This window comes from Chlamydomonas reinhardtii, chromosome 9 (assembly GCF_000002595.2).
Source record: "Chlamydomonas reinhardtii strain CC-503 cw92 mt+ chromosome 9, whole genome shotgun sequence".
NCBI classification, from domain to species: domain Eukaryota; kingdom Viridiplantae; phylum Chlorophyta; class Chlorophyceae; order Chlamydomonadales; family Chlamydomonadaceae; genus Chlamydomonas; species Chlamydomonas reinhardtii.
Window position 1 is genome coordinate 1,926,403 of NC_057012.1, and position 18,475 is coordinate 1,944,877.

General features: G+C 67.4%; 3 protein-coding genes across 3 annotated transcripts; 2 read left to right on the top strand and 1 right to left on the bottom strand.

The window, feature by feature from the left end:
• The first annotated feature begins 25 nt into the window (after window positions 1-25).
• On the top strand, window positions 26-2,587 carry CHLRE_09g395150v5 (uncharacterized protein). Its single transcript, XM_043065743.1, has 5 exons — window positions 26-196; window positions 281-351; window positions 606-710; window positions 970-1,192; window positions 1,312-2,587. The coding sequence occupies exons 1-5, from the start codon at window positions 177-179 to the stop codon at window positions 1,550-1,552; spliced, it is 660 nt and encodes a 219-aa protein (XP_042920920.1). The 5' UTR covers window positions 26-176; the 3' UTR covers window positions 1,553-2,587.
• Window positions 2,588-2,633: 46 nt separating this feature from the next.
• Window positions 2,634-5,887, top strand: CHLRE_09g395100v5 (uncharacterized protein). Its single transcript, XM_001694547.2, has 6 exons — window positions 2,634-2,870; window positions 3,098-3,128; window positions 3,479-3,583; window positions 3,712-3,934; window positions 4,187-4,319; window positions 4,648-5,887. The coding sequence occupies exons 1-6, from the start codon at window positions 2,715-2,717 to the stop codon at window positions 4,729-4,731; spliced, it is 732 nt and encodes a 243-aa protein (XP_001694599.1). The 5' UTR covers window positions 2,634-2,714; the 3' UTR covers window positions 4,732-5,887.
• A 2-nt stretch (window positions 5,888-5,889) lies between these two features.
• CHLRE_09g395050v5 (uncharacterized protein) lies at window positions 5,890-18,475 on the bottom strand. The gene is made up of 7 exons (XM_043065739.1): window positions 17,516-18,475; window positions 11,554-17,258; window positions 8,895-11,375; window positions 8,591-8,694; window positions 7,987-8,107; window positions 7,409-7,752; window positions 5,890-7,152 (listed from the first exon to the last, which is right to left on the bottom strand). The coding sequence occupies exons 1-7, from the start codon at window positions 18,006-18,008 to the stop codon at window positions 6,447-6,449; spliced, it is 9,954 nt and encodes a 3,317-aa protein (XP_042920921.1). The 5' UTR covers window positions 18,009-18,475; the 3' UTR covers window positions 5,890-6,446.

Genomic DNA, 18,475 nt, shown 5'->3' on the forward strand with positions numbered 1-18,475 from the left:
ATATAATTCGCCGCACATAAAGCCAGCTTACACTGCTAGGCTTTGCCAGCCACTTCTTGATTGTTAAACACTTAGAAGTGCCAGGACAAGCATTCAGCATGCGGCGACGTCCAGCAGGCAGCCCCTGTATCGACGATGCTCATCCCATCATACCTCATTCTCTTTATCTCTCAGGAATGGAGGTAGAGCAGTACTGGTGAGCCAAGCGAGTTCGCGCAAACGCAGTCGCCGATGCGGTTGCACTTCCGTCGGTGACCTTGCTGTACTGCTATTGATGCAGCACGGCGCTGCGGGAGATGAAAATCACTCACATCCTGCAAGTGGGCTGTGGACTCGGCCCGAGCCACCAAGGTAAACTCGTGTGTGTGCCTTGTGCAGTTGTGCTATACACGTCCCGGCCCAGAAGCGCGAAATGCCGGATCCAGTTCTTACGGGGGTCGGAGCGGTGGAAGGGGTCCCCTGGAAGGGCCTGCGGCGCAGGCACACCGCACAGGAGTCATAGTCGTGGGCGGTAGGTGCTGGCGGCTGCTCCTGTCCGCATCCGGGCCCTGGTCGGTTCGTCACCCAGGCCCGCCACACCCCCCGGCCATCCCTGGCCTCCGCAGGCATGTTCGAATACATGGTGGTGCCCATCAACGACATGGAGAACGTGGACATCGTGTCCAAGCTGCCCGAGATGCTGTCCTTCATTGATAAGGCGCTCGCGGGAGGTGAGCGAGGTGCATGACCGCATACGGGAGGTTACGCTCAGACGGCCAGCTGACTTGCTGTATGGTAGACAAGTCACGGTGGCGGTGCCGCGCACGGCTTGAACCACCCAGTACTACAGCACCCTTCCTACAGCGGCGTTCAGGCCGCCCTAACCTGGGGCTTCTGTTGGCCCTGCTGCGTTCATGCTAGTATCCAGCCCGGCGCCACCCCTCGGCCCCGCCTGATGCCTGGTGCCCAATCCTCACCCCTGCTCCTCAGGCGGCGTTGTGCTGGTTCACTGCATGATGGGCATCAGCCGCTCCGCCTCCACCGTCATCGCCTACCTCATGTGGAAGGAGCGCATCGGCTTCGTGGCGGCGGCGCAGCGCGTGTACGCTGCGCGGCCCTTCATCTCGCCCAACCCGGGCTTCGTGCTGCAGCTGCGGCTGTGGGAGAAGATGGGCATGGACTTCGCGGGCTGGCAGGGGTGGAGCATGATCAAGTAAGCTCGTACAGGTTTTCTTATGGCGTTCAGGGGGGGGGGTACTGTCACGCAGTTTGCGCTTGTCGCACTCGCCTTGGATAGCCTGTGACAAGGTGTTTGCGCTGCCTCCTGCGCAGGTTCGTGCAGGCAATGGAGGACGCGGGAGGCTTGGAGAACTGCATCCTGGAGAACATTCTGGAGCAACAGCAGCAGCAGCAGCAGCAGCAGCAGGAGCCGGTGCCACAACCGGATCAGCAGCAGCAGCAGCCGCAGCAGGGCCCTTCGCAGGGGCAGCAGCTGCCGCCGGCAAAGCAGCAGGAGGCGCAAGAGCACCTGGCACAGGAGCAGGCGCAGGCACAGGCGCAGGTGGTGCACTAACGCAAAGGCTGGGATGGAGGGCGTGAGCAGGGGGACAATTTCAAGGGGCAGGGAGGTGATTCTGGGCAGCTCAATGGCGTGAGAACCTCTGTGGAGGAGTAATCTCGAGGGGTCGAGGGCTACCCGCACCTCTTCTGTCACGGATGCGTTGCGGCTTCCCGAAGAGCAGTGCACTAGCGAATCTTCGGGCAGGACGCAGGTGCAGGGGTTAGAGAGGAACAGGAGAGGCGGCATCGGAATGAGCAGCAGGCAGGGTTGTACCGCAGCCGGGATCCTCCTTGGTGCTTAACTGGTCTGAAGAGTGAAATGGCTGTATGAGTGCATAATAAACACGGGCTCGTCGTACAGGGGACTGGTTGTAGAAGGCGCGCGAGGAGTCTTTTGTACAATATAGGCTGGGTAGCCTGGGAAGAACAAGACCGCGTGCAAGGGGAGCAGCTGGTTGCAAGGGCGGGCCCGGATGGGGGCGGGCCCGGATGGGGTTTTCACTGAACCTGCCGCCGTGCAGAGACGTGACAAGTATTTGATACGGTGCTTCGTGATACCAGAAACAAAGGGTACGTGTCTGCCCGTGCGATGAATACAATATGGAGCTCCCGTGCGCGCCACACTACCGAACGTTCACCTGAACGCATCTTTTAGCACTGGGTTACAAACTGATCTGCTCAGTGAATCTGGGTGGCGCTTGCGTGTGCTCTGTGTGTGCCAAGCTGTGTGCCACGGTTCAAGGTAGTTCGTGGTGGGTGAGAGGTCAGATAGAACTCATAGAAGTGTATGCGCGGATGTACACGCTGTGCTACAGTAAAATGGCGCTTAAGGAGTAAGTGCTTTGTCCCTTGTTCTGACGGCGGGCGGTTACGAGTGTCCAGGGCGGTGGGTGCAGGTCCGTGTGCAGCTTGACGTCCGGTCTGCACCTTCCTGTACAGTCACTTACAGGAATGAGCTGAAAGTAGCCTGCCGGGTACGTGTCTATGCGAGGGCACGGGGCGTCAAGTTGATGGGCGCCCCATGCAGCTCGTTCTCCATGATCATGGCCCCTGGTAGTAACCTGTCACTGTATATCTGCTAGACGTGTTGCCTTTTCCAGTTGTCTTAGAAAGCTCTCTGGCGAGCCCTTGCTGCGAGAAGAAATGTTTTGACAGTCCTTGTGAGCGCAACGAGAATGGCAAAAAGTCCTACGCAGTTTGTAGACATCCAGACGGCGCCAGCTCAAGTAAACGGCTGTCAGGCTGTTACTCCAGGCTTGCTAATAAGCAGCTTTGCAGTTGAGGCGTCGGAAAGCCAGCTAAGAGAGCAAGGAGTTACACACATTTTACAGGTGAGGGATGCGAGTGGCAATTCGAGCGGCCGAGGGAACCCTTGGGAAAACATCGTTGGTGCGCTGCGCTGGCTGACACACCGCGACACGGTTGTAGGCGCTAGAAACTGATTGTGTAAATCTTCTTGGATTGTTATGGAACGGGCGCTTCTGTGGTTTGGCGCTTGCCCGCGCTTGCGCTGCCTTTACCTGCTCTGCGCTGGCGCTCGTCCCTTACGCCGTCGCAGGTTGGGATAGAGCTCAAGTCATCACACCCTGGTGAGAATGAGATAGCCGTCATGTAGGAAAAAGCGCCGGCGGCTTTTTCTATACGCGAATCGCAACGAGTAGAGACACCAACAGCGCCTGCATTAGCGTGCGCTGGGGATGAATAGCTCGCGCGCAGTGCGGTTACCCTGGGCAGCTGATGCTGGGCTGCAGGACCAACGGCCACCGCGACCGGACCGGGTTTTGGGTGCCCCTGCCCCTGCCTCTGGCACCCCTGCAGAGCTGGAAGCCCAGTCGGCGCGCTGGCATGCAATGACCGCAAGGAGCCAGCATTGCCCAAAACAGCTGCAGAAACGCGTGCCAGTTTCATCCCCAACATGTTGTTCTGTACCGTTCCACAGGCAAATTCGAGTACCTGGTGGTGCCCATCCTAGATGCCGAGGGCGTTGACCTGGTGGCCACGCTGCCGCCGATGTTTGGCTTCATCGAGGCGGCTGCCGCCAAAGGTGCGACCGCTGCATGTACCGGGCTGGGTGCCAGGGAACTGGGCTGGGCTCTGGGGTTTGATCCATTTCTCATTTCCGGGCTTCTCACAACATTCCCCATTCCTCGTTGCCCTCCTCCTGCTCCTCAGGCGGCGTTGTGCTGGTTCACTGCATGATGGGCATCAGCCGCTCCGCCTCCACCGTCATCGCCTACCTCATGTGGAAGGAGCACATCGGCTTCGTGGCGGCGGCGGAGCGCGTGTACGCTGCGCGGCCCTTCATCTCGCCCAACCCGGGCTTCGTGCTGCAGCTGCGGCTGTGGGAGAAGATGGGCATGGACTTCGCGGGCTGGCAGGGGTGGAGCAGGACAAAGTGCGTGCGCTGGCTGTTGGGTCGGGGTCAGGGTCGGGGTCAGGGTGTCGTGTGGGCGCACATACAGTCAGCAGATGGCATACGGGCCTCCTAAAGACGGGAGGGGACGCACAACTCTAAGCAGCGGGGGTTGCAGATGCGACGCACAGAGTGCTTGCCGGGCGTCGCGGTGACCAGGGAGGGCTCGAAGGCTAAGCCTGACCTGCATCTGCTGCGGCTGCTGCACTGCGGCTACTGCTCCTCCCACCACAGGTTCCTGGAGACCGTGGAGGAGTGGGGCGGCATGAACGCGTGCATGTTCGACAGCGTGATGCGGGAGGGCGGCGTGAGCCTGGAGGCGGTGTCGCACACGCCGCGCCACCTGGGCTTAACGTCAGGGAGCCAGGTGCGTGCGGGTGGGCCGAGGAGTGGAGAAGCAGGGAGAGTCGGGTGGGCTGCAAGCGGGGCTTGGGAGTGGGGCGACGACGGGCTGGGTCCGTTGAGCCGTGGCGGGCTAGCAAGTGCTGCAATCAAGGGGCATGGGCGCATGTGATTGCCGCACTTCACATGACACGCGGCGTCAGGCGTAAGCGGGACGCAGATTAACGTCACTGTGTGCGAGGCATGCGACTCTGTGAAGGACGGTGGGCTGAGTTTCTACGGTGCCGGCAAGCCGTGTGCTCACACTGTAGACTTACCTTGCCGCCACGCCCCTGACTCCTTGCGTGGTGCAGGGGCAGCTCATCGTCCCCACGCCAGCGGTGAAGCGGAGACCCATGCCCGTCAAGTTCCAGCACCGCTTCTGCTGCATCAGCTAGCACGAGCTGCCGGTGGGGCAATGCTGGCGGGCTGAGCGGCTGAAGCTGCCATGCGCAAAACCCTTGCAGGTGGCTAGGCAGGGTTGACGCCCTGCGTTGTACATGGCTCCAAACATGAGCGGCAGCGGGACCCGGAATGTGAGCGGTGCTGACGGCTGATGTTGGGTGGCTGGGTGGGGCAGGCATGGTCCCCACATGGACAACTGGACTGGCGTGGCAGCTGGCAGTACCCAGACAACAGGAACAACGACTGGCTCAGTACTACGGATTGGCTCATTGTAGTAGGAAATTGTAATAGTAGTGTGCCGCATCCTCATGAACTCGAGAGAGTGAAGTTTTGGTGGATGGTGAGCGAAGGGTTGATGTGTCTAATACACACTTGTACCTGTTGTTGGGTTGGGTCGCGCGAGTAGAATCCTGGTCCCTGGTTCTCTTAGACGTATGGTGCACCGCTTTGCACCCGTGTGGCAGAGCATGCATGGATGGAGGTCCACGTAATGGGGGTGCAGCAGTATGTGCAACGGCTGATGCCACGCGTAAGGTATGGGGCCGCACTGATGGTATGGGTAAGCTGGGGTAGGAGGCAAGGTGCCAAACGCTTGGCTGTATAGTTTTCCGCGAGTGAATGCGGTGAACGACGCGTGTTGGTTGCGGGCGAGGTGAGGTGTAGTGTGCGCGCCCTGCTGCGCCAGGTGGCCGTTGTTCCTGTGCCCTGGTTTCGGGCCACCCGTGATCCACATCCTTTCTCTAGGGGCTGCTTGCCGTGTGGTTGCTATTACGTGCGGAGGGATGAGCGGGGTGAGTGGGTGTATTGTAGAGAGGTGATGGCGCCTGCCGGTGCGTCTGCGAGTGTGATGGTTGTCTTGGCAGGGTGGCTGGCGGCTGCGGGACGCTTTTATGGTCGTTAATGCGACCATGGCTGGACGCGGCTTGCCATGTCCAGCCGGCGGTTAGCGCGGATGCTGTCGGGCAGTAGCAGGAGACTGTGGGCCGGGCGGGGCTGTGCAAGCAGACAGGACAGCGGTAGCGCGCCGAGCAGACCGAATGCCGAGCAGAGCGCACCGAAGATTGTGTGAGTGGATCGGGATTCTGTGAGGCTGCTGGAGTGCTTCATTTGATCCACGCAACCTCACGCATGTACGGTAATAGTAACACCCTGTCGCGGTCAACCAGATAAAACGGCTGCGGGTCGTGACCGGCGCCCTTGCCCTCGTAGTTGCCGTTCTCGACTTCCACCGGCACCCCAACGTTCCCGTTGCCAGTTGCCACACGCAAATAATATGCACTGAGCCCGTGACCGCGCCCACAACAGGCATTCATCCCAGGCAATACTGTCTCTACATGCGCCTGTGCAATCCAACACAGTAGCATGCGCTCCTAAAAAGCCAGGCCATCGATCTACCGTACTTGTCCTCCTTTCCCCCAGTACGCCCCACCATGCTCGCTTGGCTGGACAGGGATGGCGCCACTGACCATCACGGGGACGCAGCCATAACGGGAGAGTCCCTTCTTGTAATGTCGCATTCATAACTGCCAGGCCTCATACGGTCGCATACCTCGCATGCACGCTCCTCTGTTGGCCTTCAGCCTTTTGCCTGCTTCAGCCTACACCCCAAGTCCCCAAACCCCATTTGGCTTGGCGATGATTCTGCCCCCCCCCCCGCCCTCCCCCACGTGCCCACTCCGCCACGGCCCCGCCCCACCCCCACCACCGCTCATGCCTGGGTAGCACCAGCCGGCTCGCCCCCCACAACCACAGCTCCACTCACCCCGCCCTGCCTCTCCTGCTGCCCCTCCTCGCGCTCCCCCTGCTCCTCCTGCTCAGCACGGCGCCGTGCGGCCCGCCAGCGCGGCCCCAGCGCCTCCAGCAGCCCAATGCACTCGGCGTCGAAGCCGCCCACCAACTGGTGCACCCGGAATGCAAACGCCACGCCGCCATCCAGCAGCCGCCGCTCCGCCGCCGCCACCGCCTCAGCAGCGTGCCGCCGGTCGGCCGCCGCTGCGCCCGCCGTAGACGCCGTGCCTGCTGCTGGTACTGCTGGTACTGCTGGTACTGCTGGTACTGCTGGTACTGCTGGTACTGCTGCTGCTGCGGTGGCGGCTGGGTCCCGGTGGGCCGCTATCGGACCGGCGAGCTTCTCCTGCCGCTCCGGCTGCTGCCCTGCCGCCTGCTGCCCCTGCCGTTCCCGTTGGCTGCCATCGCCTTCGCCTGTGGCCGCCGTGCTGCAGCCCGTGGCAGTGGCGGCGCTGGCAGCGGCGCAGGTGCCGCTGCTGGTGTCTGTTGTGGTGCTGCTGCTGGTGTCTGTTGTGGTGTTGGTGCAGTCCAGCACCAGACGCAGGTGCACCGCCAGTAGCCTCAGAGCGGAGCGCTGCAGCCGCGGCAGCAGGCCCGGTTCCCACGGCACACCGTGCTCCTTGAATCTGCAGGTGCCGGGGGCAAGAGCAGCCGCACGCGACAGCGGGCCTTACGTGCTGTAGCCAGGGGCACTACCAACCGAGCAACAACATGGATCGTTGGCAGACACTCAACACACCACACACGCATACCTTCCACTTACTTATGCTTGCCTCAAAATCATGCACACATGCGCTCGCGCCCCGCGGTCGACATGGGCTCGGGAGTAACTTCCCCATCCTGTGTCCCACCTTATGTCTGGTCAAGCCCCCGCCCGCCCACCTGGCCTCCATGCGCTCTCTGTCTCGCCCCAGCGCCTCCACCCGCCGGCTGAGCTCCTCCCACACGCCATCCACACCACGCAGCGCCGCCTGCGCCGCCGCCTGCGCCTGTGCCCCGGGCCTCGTTCCTGTGCCCGCCCCTGCCGCGGTGCCACCGCTGCCGCCGCCAGGGCCGCTACGGCTGGGCTCCCACTGCTGGCTGGGTTGGTGGTAGGGCCATCCGGCAGCCCTGTCCGCCAGGGCTGTGAGCTCGGTGTGCAGGCTGGCGGCCCAGCGGAGCGTGTCGGCGCGACGCTCGGGCCAGGACAGGGAGCCGGCGGCGGCGGCGCGGCGGATGACGGCGGCCTGGGGGCGGGGCGAGTGAGGTGAGGTGAGGTGAGGTGAAACATGGCAGCAGCGTGTGAGGTGCCAGATGCGTGCTGTACTGTGGTGGTGGCACGTGCTGCCAGACTAGCTGGGGCAAGAGGCGGTGGCACGCCGGGTGGGGCTGTGGTGCCGGCCTCAGTCCCGCTAGTCCAGAGTCCCGACTTCGACCGCTTGGCCACGCGCACACCTCATATCACCACCTCACCAGCTCACCTCGTCGCTCAGTACCGCCAGTGCGGCGTCCATCTCCGCCACGAAGCCCACCACCTCGGACATGCAGCCCGGCTGGAGGTCGGACACACGCGCCGCCCAGCCGCGAAGCAGCGGCAGGTACCTGGCGGGGGGGGGGGGGGGTCGGTAGCAGCGGGGCCGGCACAGGGGAGTGCGAGGAGGGTCAGGGCACGATTGTTTCATGTACCGTTGCACTGATGCCAATTTAAAAGGCAATTGGGGCCTGGAAACGCCAATTATTCGACCGTATAAATACTGTTCAACACAACTTACTGCTCCGCATCCTGCGCCACCTGTCGTTGATAACTGGACCTCGCATTTATCTCAGTTACCAGCTCGCTGGCGCCCCCACCACTGCAAGCGAATATGCACAGGAAGCATTTTCGTTACGCAAGGACCCCGCAAGACTCTGCAACTGCCGCATAATCATGCACACCAGCAGGAGTCGCGCAGCGCCAGACTTATGCAAGGTACCGAGGAATACGCAATCCGAAGCTACAGCTCCCGTGATGCGGAACGAGGCGCGTCAGAAGTTTGCTTGAAGCACACGTGTGGTCGTGGGTATAATGGACTGCCGGCCACGCACCTGCCTCCACCCCAGCCGCGGCCGCCTGCACCCGCCTTGCGGCCGGCCCCTGCACCGCTGCCAGCCGTCAGCGCCCTGCGCAGCTCCTGATGCAGCGCAATGACCTGCACGTGCACATGATATCACGTCAAGGTACGTCAAGCCTTTGGCTTAGCACAAGTGGGCTGGCTGCTGCGCACAGCTCCTGTCATCAGGGTCAGCCAGGCCGGCTGGTACAGCCTTGCCCCACGGAAACCGTGTATGGGGTGCTTGCGGCTTCGCATTCAGGCGTAGAACTAGACTGCCGTGTGCCTCACGCGCGCACCTGGGGATATCGCTGCACGCCAGCGGTGTGTCCGCCGCCGCGGCGCCCCGGCGGCGGCGGGGCGCCCGAGCGGACGCCGCCAAAGGGCAGTGGCGGCGGCGGTGGCGGCGGTGGCGGTGGCGGACCGCCTGCGCGGCCCGGCGCTTTCGCCACCCCTGACACCTCGCTGGGAGGCAGTGGTGGCGGCCCCAGTGGCGGTGGTGGCGGTGCGCCTGACCCAGCAGTGAGTCCCTTCACCCCAACTCCCAGGAGCGGCGGCGGCGGTGGCGGCCCGGGGGGTGGCGGAGGTGGCGGCGGCAGTGCCTTCGGTGCCGCGGTGCCAGCCGTCCCCGCTGCCGACTGCTCCGATGGCGCCAGCAGTGCCGTCACGGGCGGCGGCGACAAGGGGCCTGCTGCGCTGCTGCTGCCTGCAACGGGGCCGGGCGCGGCCGAAGCCGTGACCTCGCCACGCGGACGCGGGCGCAGTCCTGGGAACAAGTACACGCCACTGGCTGCTGCTGCCGCCGTCGGCCCCGCCTCACCGCCGCCCCCGGGGCCAACCCCAGGACCACCCGCACCGGCTGCAGCTCCCGCTCCCGCGGCCTGGCTGTTGTCGTCATTCGCGCAGCCGCTGACTGCGGCCCTGCTCCCGATCGCCCGGCCCGCGGCCGGCGGCGGCGACGGCGGTACGCTGGATGCCGCCGGCCGCGCGTCCGGCGCGGCGGCCGCTCCGGGAGCTGCAGCTGCAGCTGCAGCCGGTCCCGCACCATTAACGCCAGCCTGCGTCTCAGCTGCCCCCGGCTTCGAAGGCTGCGCCTGCTGCGCCTGCTGCGCCTGCTGCGCCTGCTGCGCCCGCTCGGAGTGCTCCTCGCCGTACCAGTGCTCCGAAGACGAGGCCGAGCGCGGCGCTGCTGCCGGCACAGCCGCCGCTGCAGCCGGCGCATGGACAGCTGCTGCCGCCTCCACGCCAAAGGCGCCGGCGGCGCCCGCGGTGCCACTGGTCTGCCACGCATGTGCTCTCGCCGCCGCCGGGTGGCTGGTCTGGTAGAAGTGGCGGAAGACCACAGCTGTGCCTGGGCTTATGGGCGGCGGCGGCAGCAGCCGCAGCCGCTGCTGTCGCTTTTGTTGCTGCTGTCTCTCCCCCTGTTCCGGTCGCTTCTCCGCATCTTCCAGCTGAGCCTCCTCCTCCTCCACCACCTCCTCCTCCGCATCAGCGTCTCGGGTCATCAGTGGCGGGCTCATCGCCACCACCTCCTCCAGCCACCTGTCCAACAGCTCGCGCCGCTCCTCGTCACAGCCCCACGAGCCGCCCCCAGCCCCGCCTCCTCCGCCGCCGCTCCCACCGCCTCCTGGTGGCCCTGCTCCGCCTTCTCCCCAGGCATCACCACCCGCGGCAGCAGACCGCGGCAAAGACCGCAGCTGCCGCTGCCTCAGGCCCAGCTGCGCGGCCGCGGCGTGCACGTCAGCCGCAGCAGCCGTGGCCGCAGGGCTGCTGGCTCTTGCTACTGGTGCCACCGACTGCCCCGCCGCTGCAGCGACCGACTGCCCCGCCGCCGCCAGACCCACGCCACCTGGGGCCTCCGCATCCACAACCCCAGCAGCAGCAGGGCCGCACTCCTCGCCGTGCCCGAGCCCCTCCTCCGCCCACTCTTCCACTTCACCTTCAACCTGACTGCCGGCGGTGCTGCTGTCTGCCGCCGCCAGCACCAGCCCAGCCAGGTAGCTCCACTCTGCGGAGGACAGAGCCGTGGCCCCCGCCAGCTGCTGCTGCGGCTGCTGCACGAGTTGATACTGCCGCTGCTGCTGGTGCTGCTGGTGCGGCTGTGGCCCCGGAGGCAAGAGGCTCACCGGGTAGGGCGGCGGGCGTGCCGGCATGTGCGGCGGCAGCCTGTCATCGGCGCCCACAGCGGCAGCACTGCCAATGCCCAGCGGCTGCTTGCGCCGCCGGCGGTGGTGCTCGGGCCCGGTCTGGCGGCGCCACTGCTCCGGAGAAGGCCGGTGCGCCCAACCGCCCTCCGCGGGACTACCTGCCTCCGGGCTCAGCGCTGAAGGCGGTGGCTGTACCGAGCTCAGAGGCTGTAGCTGTGGGTGTGGCTGTAGCAGGGCGTCGCTCGCGGCAAGTGCCAGCAGGCTGCTGCTCACGTCGTGGTCACCCATGCTGCCCGCCAGCAGTCTCCCGCCCGCCTTACTGCTGATGACACAGTGCTTACCTACGCCAGCGCCGCCGCCGCCACCAAGGCCACCGGCAATGCTGTCGCCGCCTGGCTCCAGGCAGTGGCTCAGCACCGCCCACACGTCCGCCACCACACTGCAGCTGCCCGGCGGCAGTAGCAACTGCAGCAGCCGCTCCGCCTCATCGCCACCACCAGGGGCCTCGCCGACCCCAGCGCTGCCGCCATCAGCCCTGCCGGCGGCTGTAGCAGCATGTGGCTGCTGCTGCTCGGACGGCGGCTGTAGCAGCATGGCTGCATTGACCCGGTCCAGGAGCTCCGTCAGGACGACCTGTGTGCAGGTTGGGAGCGGGCATGCAGGGTTTCGCGGGGGGCTCCCAGCCTCCTGGACCTCCGCAGATCCGCCCCTAACGAACCAATTCAAACCATAGGCGCCCCCGGGATGCTGCAAATCACTCCTTCCCCACGTCGTCACCGCACGCCACACCGCAGGCCACACCACGCCGCACCTGCTGCACCGCCGCCGCGTCGTCCGCCCCCAGCCCGCTGCCCCTCAGCAGTGCCTCCAAGCTGTCCAGCTCCCGCAGCGCCCAGCCCAGCAGCGCGCGCCGCCGCCGCCGGCTGGCCGGGGTGCTGGCGTCCGTGCCGGCGGTGCCAGCGCCGCCATCGGCGTCCTCATTGACAGCAGCAGCGTCAATGTGCTCCTCTCGACCACATCCAAGACCCAGGTTTGGGGCAATGCCGGCAGTAGCACCAGGGTTGACAGCAGGTGGCAGCAGCAGCGGGCTGCTGCCGCTGCTGCTGTGGCTATGATGGCGGTGCTGCGGGCGGCGTTGCTGCTCCGGCGCTGCTGCAGGAGGCGGCAGCGCTGAGCCCACGTCTCCGCCCCGCATCGCCTCTGCGGCCGAGTGTCGGCGGCGCAGCCGGCCCAGGGCCCGGATGCGGCGGCTGGTGGGGCTGCTGTCACTGACAGCAGCGAAACCTCCTGCCCCCGCGCCTGCAGCAGCGGTGCCAGCCGCCGCCGCCGCCGCAGCGCTGTTACTGCCGCTTCGGAAGAGCTGCGTGGGCCCCCGACACGTCAACGCTTGTGCCGCGGCAATGGCTGACCACCCGGTCTCGCCGTGTCGCGGCCGCCATCCGCCAATGCGCCTGCGCTCAGCAGCCGCAGCTACAGCCGTAGCATTGCCGGCAGCGCCGGGGACAGCGACGGCGGCTACTCCGCTGGGGACGGATCGTGTGGGTGTGTCGCCGGGCTCGGCCACACGCATCAGGCTCGGGTAGGAGGGAGGCGGCGGCTCGCGCCACCCACCACCGCGGCGGTAGCCACCGCCGCCGCACTGCCCCAGCGTTGCTGCCGCCGCCTCCCACGAGCCTGACCCATAGCTGGGGTCAGCGAAGATGGAGCCCGGCGGCGGCGTGGGCAGCGGCAGGGGTGGCGGCCCCGGCGACGGCGCCAGCTGCAATGCGGCGCCGCGTTCGGTCAACCGCTGCTGCTGCCCAACCCAGGCTAGGATGCGGTGCTGCGCCGCCTCCTGCAGCGCCGCCGCCTCGTCCCCCTGCTCCTGCTCCTCCTGCACCTGCTCCTCCCCAGCCTGGGCCGGTTGGTAGTGGCGCCCCTGCTGCTGCTGCTGCGCCGGGGCCCCCGCCAAGGGACTGCCGGTGGTGGACCGTGCCAGCGCCAGCCGCAGCAGTAGCCGCTGCTGCAGCGCGGGCGAAGCCGACACACGCTCGCCTCCTGCCACATCCGCAGCGCCGCCCACGCCCCTCCTTGTCGCATGCCCTGCAAGCCGCCCCTCAGAATCACCACCACCGGCACCACCGCCGCCGTCCCCAGCCGCCGTCGCCGCCAGCACCAGCTTCTCAAGCAGCCGGTCCAGCTGCTCGTCCTGATCCAGATCCGAATCAGAATTCGGACCTTGTTCGTCTATACCTTTCGCATCCAGAACCTCAGTCAAGCCGGCGTGAACACCTAACAGGCTGGCGCCGGCGGTGCCGGGTGCAGCGCCGGTTTGCGGCTCGGCTCCCGGCGCCCGCGGGTGCAGGGCAGGCACACTACTGTTGCTGTTGCTGTTGCTGTTGCTGTTGGTGGTGCTGGTGCTGTTGCTGTTGGTGGTGGTGGTGCTGGCCCTGACACCGGCATGCGAATGGCGCTGTCGCGGTGCTGGCAATAGCTGTGCTGTGGCAGGCGGATCGCCGCCGCCGTCCAGCACCAGCAGTCGCACTGCCACGCCGCAGCCGCCGTCAGCCGTCTGTGGCGCCAGCCGCAGCTGCACGTGTACCGCGGCAGGGGCGGCCTCGGGTCGGAGTGCCGGCAGCGCTGGTGGTGCAGCGGCGCCGGCCACGGCACCAGCGGCGCTGCCACCAGGAGCACTGCAGGCCGCCGTGCCCGCGCCCGCGCCCACGCCCACTTGATCCAGCTGCAGAGGCGACGCGGGCAGCAATGGCCGGCCGGAGCCCTCCTGCTGCTGCCGGCGCCAGCCAGGCGACATGGTGGGCGCCGGCGGCTCGCTGCCGGCGGTGCTGCTACTGCCAATGTTGCTGCCGCGGCCGGCAGTCAGCGGCTGCGTCGCGGAGGGCGTGGAAGGTGGAGAGGAGTCCCGCCATTGTCGCTGCAAAGGCGTCGGCTGCAGCAGTGGCGGCGGTGGCGGTGGCAGATAGGGCGGCTGTAGCATGTCTTCCAGCACATCTGCAGAGCCTGCACTGCTGGTGCTACTGCCACTGCTGAAGAGAGACGGCATGGGCAAGCCAGGATGCAGCAGCTGCTCGCGCTGGCGGCGGTGGGAGCGCAGGCGCCGCGGCTGCGACCGGGGCTCCCGGTCGAGCTGTGGCTGTGGCTGCGGCTGTAGCACCGGTGCCGGCGAAAGCTGTAGCAGCGCGTCGAAAGAGGCCTCAGAGCCCCAGCTAGGGGCGCTAGCCAGGCGGCGTCCTGTCACTGCTGCAGCCTCTCCGTCTCGGCTGTAGCCAGCTGCACCTGGCACCTGGTGGAAGAGGAAGGCGGACGCCGCCGCCGCAGCAGTCTCAAATGTGTTGGACGGCGATGCTGCAGTCGCCGTCGCGCTGCTCGGGCTGCTGTCGCCAGAGGGCCCTGCCAAACCCGTGCCATCCTCCTGCAGCTGTTGCGCTTGCTGGGCCTGCTGGCAGTGATGCGGGTGCTGCTGCTGCCATTGCTGGTCAGCAGGCGTCCGTGGCGTGGGCCCGGGCGGGGCCGGCTCCACCGCGCCCACAGAGCCCCAAGTGGAGGCGCGGCTCAGCACAGAGCTGGAGGAGCGCCGGCGAGCCGCCTCGGTGGCAGCGGTCGTGGGTTGGAGCGGTGTGGCTGCGGCTGAAGAGGCAGCGGACTCCGGACCGGCGGGCTCCGCAGCGGTGGCAGCCGGGACCCGGGGTAAGGGCGGCAGCGGCTGAAGTAGTGCAGATGTAGGTGGCTGCAGTGACGGCGGAGATGCTGCCGCTTGAGGCGGCAGCGGCGGGCGCGGCGGCCGGCCACGCGGCGCGCGAGCGGGTGTGCGCCGCGCGCTGCTGCTGCTGCTGCCGGCGGCCGCGCCACCTGCGGGCGAGTCGGCAGATGCACAACTGACAGCGTGCCCGCCCGCATCCGCACCTACAGCCGTGCCTGCCGCGGCGCCGTCCGCTGCTCCTCCCGGACCACCGGCCACGTCTGGCGGCAGCAGCAGCTGCAGCTGCAACTGCTCGTACACGGGCGGTGGGCTGTTGCTGCCGCTGCCTCTGCCGTACAGCACAGCGTTCATTTCGTCATCGGAGCCCACGGAGCGCGCGCGGCGGTGGCGCGGCCGGGTCTGGCCAGCACCACCATCACCACTAGCACCACTGGCACTGCCGCCTCTAGTGTGGCCGCCCACGCTCCCGTCTGCACTGCTGGTGCGCTGGGGCCGGCGCCTTGGCTCCTCGTCCTGCTCCTCCTCCTCGCCCCGCTGCGGCGAACCGCCCGCGCTGCTGTCCCCGCTGCTGCTGGCGCTGCCGCCCGCCGCCTCACCGGCCGCACCCGCGGCCTCCGTCCTGAACCCACCCACCGCCCATGGCGGAGCGGTGGCGCCCTGGCTCCTAACCGGGCTAGCAGGACCGCCTCCTCTTCCTCCTCCGGCTCCGGTGGCTCCTGCGGTGGCTGCGGCGGCAGCTGCGGCGGCAGCTGCGGTGGCAGCTGTGGCAGCGGTGGTGAAGCGGCTACTGCCGACCACCGGCAGCAGGGGCCCGGGGGCCATTGCCGCCGCCGACACCTGGTCGGGCGCGTGGTGCCGCGTATCTGTGTCAGACTGCAGCGCGAGGTGCGCCGCGCCGCGAGCCGCCGCCACCGCCGCCCGGGACGACTGCACCACCGCCACCACCGCACCCGCAGCGCCGTGGGTGGCGAGGGCGGCTTCAACGGGCGAGGGCGGGGTGTGGGCGGCAGCGGGTGCGCGCGGCGAGCGGGCGGCGGCGGCCAGGGAGGAAGCCAGGGGCGATCCCGGCAGCGGCGGCAGCTGCAGCACTGGGCCGGGTAGCTGGAGCGCTGCCGCAGCCGCCGCCTGTACCTGCATGGGAGGCGGTGACGGCTGGGACGGCAGTAGGAGGTTCGGCAGCGGCGGCAACTGCGCGGGCGGTGACGGTGGCAGCGGCAAAGGCAGCAGTAGGCCTTCGCTCTCGTAACGTTGGTGCTGCTCTGCTGCTGTAGCAGCGGCAGTGGCGGCTGCAGCTGCGGCAGCCGCGGGGCCGTGGCGACGTCCCCGCCTCGCCCGTCCTGCGCCGCCGGCGCCTGACCGCGGAGAACGTGGGGACTGTGGTGGCGGCGGCAGCAATTGCAGCTGCAGCGGCGCCGCTGACGCGCGAGCGGGCGGCGAGGCGTAGGCCTCCGGGTTGAACGCGCCCCAGACTGTGGAGCTGGAGGCGCCGCTGCCGTCCCAGCCACCGGCGCTGGCCGGCGCACTGGCAGGCTGTAGCAGGCGCAGCGGGGAGCCCAAGGGCCCCGGCGCTGCCATCGTGGATGTAGCAAAGTTGGGGCGAAACGCTGGCGGGCTGTCGGGTGTTGAGAAGGTTGCACCAGGGCTTCCGTAGAAGCCGTGCGTCGCTGCATGCAGAGGAGCGGCATTGGCGCCACTGGTGCCGGCGGTGGTGCTGGCGGCGGCGGGGGCGGGGGCGGCGGCGGCGGCTGAGGCGGCGGCTGTAGCAGCAGGGCTCAGCACGCATGAGTGCTGGTCGGGCAAGTCGTTGGTCTCGTGCTGCGCCGTGCTTCGCGGCGCGCGGCCCGGCCCGTCCGGCGTGAGCTGTAGCAGCCCCCCGTCGACGGCAGTAGCAGCAACAGCAGCAGCACCGCTCCAGTCGCTGAAGGGCGTTCCGGGCGCCGTGGTGTCATCGTCTGCCTCCTCGCGGCCATCGCCGTGCAGGCTGGTGCGGCGGCTGCGGGTGGCGGGGGATGATGGGGTGCTGGAGCCGCTGATGTGTTGGCTGTGTTGATCGTAAGCACGCTGTGGCACGGTTGACGCCTCCGCGGTATCAGGGATGTCAGGGTTGCCTGGGGCGTCCCAGGCACAACGCAGCGGATGCATGAGGACGTCATCAGCGACAGGTGGAGTGGCCCCTGAGCTGGCTTGAGGCGTCGGCCGGCCAGCTAAAGGGTTGTCAGCGGGCGGCGGCGGCGGCAGATGCTGAGCCGGGTCGGATCCGCCCCTAGCAGTCACATCCAGTGCTGACCCACGCATAGCAGAAGCATCGCCAGCGGCGGTGGCGGCGGCGGCAACGGCGGCGGCGGCAACAGCCGCTGCCGTCACCAGCACAGGCGGCTCCGGGGCGGCGGCGGCCACCGCCGCCTCGCGCTCCACCCGCCGCTGCCTATGCCTCGGACGGCCGTACCAATGCTGGTCGTACAACTGAGTGCACGGGTCAGGACTGCAGTACTGCCGACCAACCGTTGACGGCTCACCCGCTGCTGCAGCTGCTGGCGGCGGCGGTGGGCTGGTTGCGGCGGCGGCGCCGCTGCCGCCGCTGGCATGCGCCGCCAGGAAACTCTCCGTGCCCGCGGGTTCTTCTGCCGCCGCCGCTGAGGCCGTCAGCGGGCTGCTGGTGCTGCTAGTGCAGGTCGGCGGCGGACGCGGGCGCATGGAGGCGGCTGCCGCAGCAAACAGCGGAACCACCTGCAACCCGCCGGCTCCGACACCTCCGGCTCCGCCGTCTGCATCAGGCCCGGACGCCGCTGCGGCGTCAGCGTCCGACTTGCCGCCCTTCACTGCACAGGGTCACGGGCAGAGGGCACAGAAACGGCATGGTCAACGCTTCTTACCTCCTCCCCAGTCCCCACCCAGAGCACTTGTGTGACCCCAGCAGCAGTGGCCGGACCGGCACGGGTCTCCGCCACCGGCCTCTCAGCACGCCAACGGCGCGGCTCTGCCCCGCCTGCCTCACACCACTCCGCCTGTGACTACCCGCTGCAAGCCGCGCGCTACCCAGCAGCCCTGAGCATGCAGGCGCCGTGCCACCACTCACGTGTCCGTACCAGCCGCCGAAACAGCCCTTCGCCTCCACTGCTCCCGCCGCCACCCACCCCACCCCCACCACTGCCGCCTTCGCCTCCGCCTCCGCCATGGGCTGTGCGGTGCCTGCTGCGGCTGCTGCCGCCTCCTCCGAACGCGCTCAGGCAGGCGGGCACGCGGCATGCACGACCCAGCAGCGACACCAGCGCCGGCTGGCCCTGACCGCAAGCGCCGCCGCCTAGCACTGCTGCCGAACCAGCCAACACATCCTCAGTCATCGGATAGTCCTCCTCCTCCTCTTCTTCTTCTTCCGGATCACGAGCGAGAGCCTGTCCAGCAGGCTCTCGCTCTTTCTGGACCTCATTACTGCTGTACATCTGCTGGCAGAGCTGCTGCTGGCTCGAGCTAGCAGCGCGGCTGCCGGAGGAGCCGGGGGCGGAAGGCGCGGCTGCGCCGCCGCTGCTACTGCTGCCTGCTGCGCCATGAGAGGTGTTGGTGGCATGCATGGGTGCAGCGCTCGTGGCGTCTGTGTGCGCGGTGCTGGCAGCGGCTGCGGCTGCGGGGAGAGCGGCCCTCGGCGCCAAAATGGCGGGAAGCCGCGGGCTCAGCCGCGAGGCGCCCGCGGGCTCCTGCTGCTGCAGCTTCTGTTGCTGCGGGTCCGACTGCTGCTGCCGCGGGGACCGTGGCTGTGGCTGGGGCTGCTGCAGTGGCTGCTGCAACCCCTGGCCAGCAGAGTCTGCTGTTGCTCGGCTCACGGAACTAACGAGCGGTGGCGCGCTGAGGCGGCGGTCAGTTCAAATTGGCCGAGGTGTCGGTGTCGCCATCGACCTTGAGGACGGCAGCTGAAGGGTGCTGCCAAAGACTCAACGTCTGCAGCAGAAGTAGTAGAGAAAGTAGTGATGAGAGCAGTGCGGATGGCCGTGTAGCTAGTAATCTGCTTTCGCCGATCAGAGCCAGCACCAGGCTTGGAACC